This window comes from Colletes gigas, unplaced genomic scaffold (genome assembly GCF_013123115.1).
Source record: "Colletes gigas isolate AHSC1104 unplaced genomic scaffold, ASM1312311v1 Colletes_gigas_Sc00003, whole genome shotgun sequence".
NCBI classification, from domain to species: Eukaryota; Metazoa; Arthropoda; class Insecta; order Hymenoptera; family Colletidae; genus Colletes; species Colletes gigas.
This window is the reverse complement of record NW_025106632.1, coordinates 9,019,145-9,026,017: the sequence shown is the minus strand read 5'-3', so window position 1 is coordinate 9,026,017 and position 6,873 is coordinate 9,019,145. Positions and strand designations below refer to the sequence as shown.

The 6,873-nt window shown below is 38.1% G+C and overlaps 1 protein-coding gene across 1 annotated transcript; it reads right to left on the bottom strand.

The window, feature by feature from the left end:
- Positions 1-3,808: 3,808 nt before the first annotated feature.
- Positions 3,809-6,023, bottom strand: LOC122404784 (peritrophin-48-like). Its single transcript, XM_043409009.1, has 3 exons — positions 6,017-6,023; positions 4,118-5,178; positions 3,809-3,979 (listed from the first exon to the last, which is right to left on the bottom strand). Exons 1-3 carry the CDS (start codon positions 6,021-6,023, stop codon positions 3,809-3,811), a joined length of 1,239 nt encoding a protein of 412 aa, XP_043264944.1.
- Positions 6,024-6,873: the final 850 nt, after the last annotated feature.

Here is a 6,873-nt window from a genome sequence, read left to right as displayed (position 1 = left end):
ATTCAGATATAAATTAATTTATTCTACGAGAATGATACACGATATTATGTTACCGTATTTGCGTTCTTATATAATTTGATAATAGCAAAAATAAATATACAGTTCTATTTAAAAACATAAAATAATTCTAGCTTTATTTTTATTGAGCCATGTTACCTTTAAACGTGGTCTTAATTATTACGAGAATATAAAAATATACTATTTTTATATGTATCTCATATAATTCAACTTTTTTCGTCAGAAATTTTGTACCGAAGAAATATTTCCAGACTCGATTTAAGTAATCGAAATGTGCTCGCTTTAAAAGTTACATTAAAATTTCTTTATTACCATTTTTACATTTTTCATGCCAAATTAACAGTAAAGCAGATTCGCGAGCATAACAGAAAATCTTTTGAATTTAGTTAGTATTTTCATTTTTACATTAAAGAACTTTTTCACCAGGGTGTTCGGCCATCCCTGAGAAAAATTTTAATGGGAGATTCTAGAGATCAAAATAAGACGAAAATCAAGAATACCAATTTGTTGATTGAGGCTTCGTTAAAAAGTTATTAACAATTAAATTTGAAAATTTCTAATCGTTCTGGAAAAATTATTTTCGGCTGCGGAGGTCAATTAATATCATTTTTAGTGAACACACATATCATCGAAATCCTATCCACTTTCGAGAAAAAAAATCGGGTAGGTGCTGAAATTTTTCGGCGAAAAAAAAATTGTTCAAATCATTGTAAAAAAATTATTCTCGGATGTGGGGCTCAATTACAATAATTTTTGGTCGTTACACATACCCTCGAAATCCTACGCATTTTCGAGAAAAAAATTCCTTACCGAAAATCTAATCGGGTGCCCAAATTCGACGAAAAAGAAAATTTCAAATCGTTCTGGAAAAATTATTTTCGGTTGCGGGGGTCAATTACAATCACTTTTGGTGAATAGACATACCCCCGAAATCCTACCCACTTTCTAGAGAAAAATTCAAGAAGGTATGATATTTTTCGACGGAGAAAAGAAATTTCGAATCGTTTTGGAAAAATTATTTTCGGTTGAGGGGGTCAATTACAAGCATTTTTGATGAGTAGACATACCCCCGAAATCCTACCCACTTTCTAGAAAAAAATTCAAGAAGGTGTGATATTTTTCGACGGGAAAAAAAAATTTCAAATCGTTTTGGAAAAATTATTTTCGGTTGCAGGGGTCAATTACAATCATTTTTGGTGAGTAGACATACCACCGAAATTTTGCGCATTTTCGAGAAAAAAATTCAGTACGGGCGGAACTTTAAACGTTAATAACTTTTTAACGAAGCCTCCATCAACAAATTGGTATTCTTGATTTTCGTCTTATTTTGGCCTCCAGAATCTCCCATTAGGATTTTTCCCAAGGGTGGTCGAACACCCTGTATGTGCAAAGTTTTCGATCGATACGGTCGAATAGTTTTCGAAAACAAAGTCTCGAATTTCACCCAATGTTTGGAACTTGAAACTGTACGGACTCCCACGCTTTCAAATAAAATTGCGCCAGAAAACGTTTGCTCAACGATATCGATCTCCTTGAAGTTGTACGCGGCAAGGTAAGAAGACTCGAATGACCGTCTTCCGAAGCTAAACTCCAAACAACGCGAAACTGGACGCTTTCGTTTCTAAGTTAAGTAATATTTTATACACAGTTCCGATTCGTCGATCGACTTTGTTTCGATGTTTGATTTCGAACCGTCGTCGCGTATTCCCGGTGGAAAAGTTCCATTATCGACAAAATGATGGCAGTAAACGTACACGATGCAGCGAATAACTCAATTTGAAGTTTAGTCGCCCGACATTAGCGTTTTGCAGCACGTTATCGCAAGTTAGACCGAATCGTTTACAAAATATTACGACATATCGCATGCTGTTTCTATTTACTTCTATTCGACCAGTTATTGGATCCAATTACTCCGTTTATAAAGTATAGTTATTGGTAACGAGTCGGTTTGGTAACAATAAGGAAAAATAAAAGGACATGGGAGAAACAAAATTCGTTCATTGTCGATTTAGTTTAACAGGAAAAATTCGTTTACATTATCTTATTCGAGGACGAGAGATTTTCCAATATGGTTATTTAATAATTAATAATGTGTAAAATAAAATACTTTTTGGAATCTAGTAACTTATAAATATCGCGTAAACATTGTTTACAAGCACGATATACATTACACGTCGCTCGGTGAATCGTATTTTAGAGAGTAAATAGGTTATCGAGAATTAACTGTTTGACCTAATTCGACAAAAGATTACTTTAAATCGAAAGGGAAACAAGAGAATCACGAGTACACTTTTGTTATTATAAACTAATTCGAAGTCACACCTTTCGGTTACTGTTTAAAATACGGCTAAATACTGTCTAGTAACATTAAATGGAATTTAACGAACAACTTAATACCGTCGATATATTTGGATGTACCGATTTATCGTCTTAAAGATAAAATTTCGTGTTAATATTGGACTGGCCAAACATCTCGTGCAGATTTTTACGATACTCGTCTTCGGGAGGCTGCGAAAATCTTAAAACCGTACAATTGCTCGACAGTTAACATTCGATCGTACATTGTCGCGAAAAAGTTTGAGGATTGGAATGTTTTTTTTTTTTTTTGTTTTTACAATTCTCGGTAAGTCGGAAATTTGCTTGTCTGGATTATAATTAAGACCCGGCGAGCATTCGTAACGCATTGTCTTTGCCACCCTTGCACTCGTAATACCATTATTATACAGGGTGGTCCACGCAATTGTTTCAAGTCATAACTCCGTTATTATTGCGTTTACGAAAAAATGACAAAGGAGAAAGATAAACGGTTCAAAGAGCACTACATCTGTAGGTCTTTAAATTTTTTTTAGACGCAGCGATGCATGTCCAATTAACAATTGCATCATTTCTTTAAATAGAAATGAATATTTCTTTTTACACAGATCGATTCTTCTGTTCATTCCACGTATAAAACGATCAGGGTACCATGGCAAAAAAATTATTAGATCTCGAGATATTTTCAAAAAATGTCTTTATCGAAGAAGATACTCAAACACTTCGTGACTATGTTGTAAAGGTAAACACCCTTTCGACATCGTTATCATAACAGAAACTGATTTGTACGAGTAAGCGTTTCATCATTCAGTAGCAATTCACTTATCGTAACTCGAGTACGAGAACCAAGAATTTGAAAAAGTGAGGTTTCTAAAAAATAAGTATTGCAATAACGTTATCGCAACAAATACATCAATACGTTGGCCAGCCCGTTCACCTGATTCAAGTCCCCTTGACTTCTTCCCGTGGGGTTATTTGAAAGTTAGAATTTATTCAAATCCCATAGATTCTGTAGAGAATCTGAGAGAAAGAATCATACTGGAATGTGCAGCAATAACTGCAGATAATTTAAACGCAGTTACGCAAACAATAAAAAAACGTTATCAGAAATGTTTCGAACGTAATGGAGAAGCGTTTGAGCATCTTCTTCGATGAAGACATTTTTTGAAAATATCTCGAGATCTAATAATTTTTTTGCCATGGCACCTTAATCATTTTTTACGTGGAATGAACAGAAGAATCGATCTGTGTAAAAAGAAATATGCATATCTATTTAAAGAAATGATGCAATTGTTAATTGCACATGCACCGCTGCACCTAAAAAAAATTTAAAGGCCTACAGATGTAGTGCTCTTTGAACCGTTTATCTTACTCCTTTGTCATTTTTTCGTAAACGCAATAATAACGGAGTTATGACTTGAAACAATTGCGTGGACCACCCTGTATTCTCCGTCGAAGAACAATCACGATCCCGATATCAGACGTAACAGTTCGTGTTGCTTTTCCTATCGCACGTTTGCAAGAATTCGTTGAAATAATGACCATCCAAACACTTCTTCGGTGTCTTTTCACCGTTCATGCATTGGTAATATCGGTTGCAATCGTTCTCATCGGGAATCTTTACTTTCCCGTGCTCCGGACACTGGTTCTTCGGCGGCGCAACGTCCGTGCTGCTTGGAATCATCGATGAAGATTCCGTGGGTCTCAAAGTAGTCGTCGGTGTCTCCGTAGATCTTGTAGTAGTCCGCGTGGAAGGTTCCGTCGATCCAGTTCCAGGATTCGGTACGGGTCTCACGCAACGGATCTCCCTCGAATCGCGGCAAACTTGATTTACATGGTCGAACACCTCGCCGCTCGGGCAAGTCCGACGAATCTGTTCCCCGTTTCTGCAAAGGTAATATACCTCGCAGAGGCATTCGTGCGGCAATAGTACAGGTTCGTCGGAATCCTTGAACGGGCATTCGGTTACAGGCGAACGATCCGTGGTCTCCGTTTTGGGGTCCATCGTCGACGATATCGGCGTCGTGGATCGCGAACCGCAATCGACGTTCTCCCACCAAGTGCACATGCCTTTCACGGCGTCGAAATAAAGGCCGTATTTACATTCGCGGAGCTGTTTCGCGCCGTTCGCGCAACTGTAAAACAGATCGCACCTGGTCTCGTGGGGAAGCTGCGCGGCGCCGGTCGGTGGACATTTCGCTTCCGGCGTTGGGGTCGAGCCCGGATCGGTGTTGCACGACGCCTCGTCGGCCGGCACGCATCTTCTGCGTTTGCTGTCGAACAGCTGATCTGACGAGCAACGTTTCAACACTTTTTTACCGTCGGTGCACGCGTAATAATAGGAGCAGTTGTTCTCGTGCGGCAGAAGCACGATCTCGTCGGAATCCGCCGGCGGGCATTGATCCGTAAGTTTCGCGCAGATCACGTCGTTCGCGGGCCTGCACGACAACCGTACAGGATCGAACAACAGCCCGTCCTTGCAGTCCCTCGCGCGTTTCTTGCCATCGTCGCAGAAATAGTACGATTTGCAATTGTGCGGGTAAGGCCAGACGCATCCGTCGTCGACCGCCGCGCATTCCGGGTCCAGTTCGTTCCGACACGTTACGTTCCATCGCCAGTCGCAAACTTGTAACTCCCGGTTGAAGTACAGCCTGTAGCCAGCACTGTTCACCGGGCAGTTTTTTTCGTATTTGTCGCCCATGAAGCATTTGTAAAATTTCGAGCAGTCGGACTCGTGGGCGATGTGAACGGCATCCACGGGATCGGTTGGCGGGCAGGCCGTTGGAATTTTTACAGGTGAAACGACGACCGCCATCGTCGCGATGCCAGCTGCTATTAGAGGTAATACTGAAATAAAACGAATCGTATTAGGATTATCGTTGTACATCTTATACCGGTTATCGTGTACTCTCGTGATTCAAATTCTACAAAGTACGCGTCGATTGACTAGAAATATCGTTCGTATTACAAACGGATCAGATACAATATGATTTATTACCGCTATGATAATCGAGGGGACCGGTACTATCGTAAATCTGAAAACAAACAACGCGTTACGATCGTTCTGTTTTCGGAACGGAATAAAGAAAACAATGTTTCGAGGGAGTTAATGTAAAATTAAGGGCAAAAGTAAGGTGGACGGACGATGAAAATGAATAGAATCGTGATCACAGGTTTAAGCTTTACTCGACATTTATCCTTGATTTATCCTTTTTCACCATCTGTCCACTGACTTTTGTCCCTGACTGTATTGCTACGCAGTTATGTTTCGTAAGAAATACGTTGCGATAAAAAATACAAATGATCGAGGAGAACGAGATTATTTTTTACATTTTTGGAAAAATACTTCGACACATTCGATACGCGCAAATACACTGCAGCTGCCATTATTATTATAAAAAGTGTCAGGGCAATTACTTTCATTTGAAATTGTATGATTGTTGTCAACCGTTTGGGCAATCCGAGGGAAAAAGCTTTCGACGTAATAATTTATAATAACCTCGTCGATACGATACTTTACGTATTATTTACCATAGCTTGTCAGTCTAAAGAAGAAATTTCTGATTTCTCTCGATCCTGTGTCACGATTGTATGCTTTAAAGATTGAATTATTTTTATTATTAAAATCAAAATTATTCGTATCGATTCTTTCCGCCTACAAATAAAACACGTTCAGAGTACTTACCTTCCATGAGCACTGAGTTTGGAAAACAATGCACGTTATTGTTGATTATTTAATAGATACTGGAGATCTGAGTGCACAAAACGACTCTTATAAGCGAGAAATCTTATCACCAAATGCGTGCTGGGGTTATCATATCTAACCTGTATTTTTCGTATCGTAAGATACCCTCTTTGGTTTGTCTATGTTGACACTGTCACCCACGAATCATTTATTTGGAGTATATCTTAGATATAGTTCTATTACGAGACACTATCTATACTCATGGTTGAGGACGAGGAAGCAAATCTAAAAAAAAAATAAATATTTAGCATGCACCGATTCTTTCTAACAATACTAATACACAACGTTTCATAATTTGCTTCTAATGAAAGTTAAGTTAACGAAAATACCTACAAACCATACGATGTGCTTAGGAAACTGATAAGTAGGATGCGGATTTATGTTAATAGAATTAACAACACACTTCTCAACCCCTAAATATAATAATCCGTATCGTACTTTAAGTATTTCTTATATTTTTGCATATTAAGTGCATTCTGTAGTTTTCTGCGAATTAAAATTCCCCGTAAATATATAAACACCCACAATCCATCGATAAGATACTTGTTAATCAATTAATTTTGTCTCACTTCTTATCAATGATTGAGTATGTTGCATATTAAATCGTTGGATTATGCACTTCCTTCGAAGGTTCAAAAACTCTTTATTCTCTCTTTATTCCATGTGTAGTTCTTACCTTTACTTGATTTCATTCCAAATTAGACATATCGCTGCAAAAAAAAAAAACTGACTATTTATTACTTTCTTTTGTAAATTCTAAACGATGCTGAACGTTTACTTTGGAAATGTATATGGAC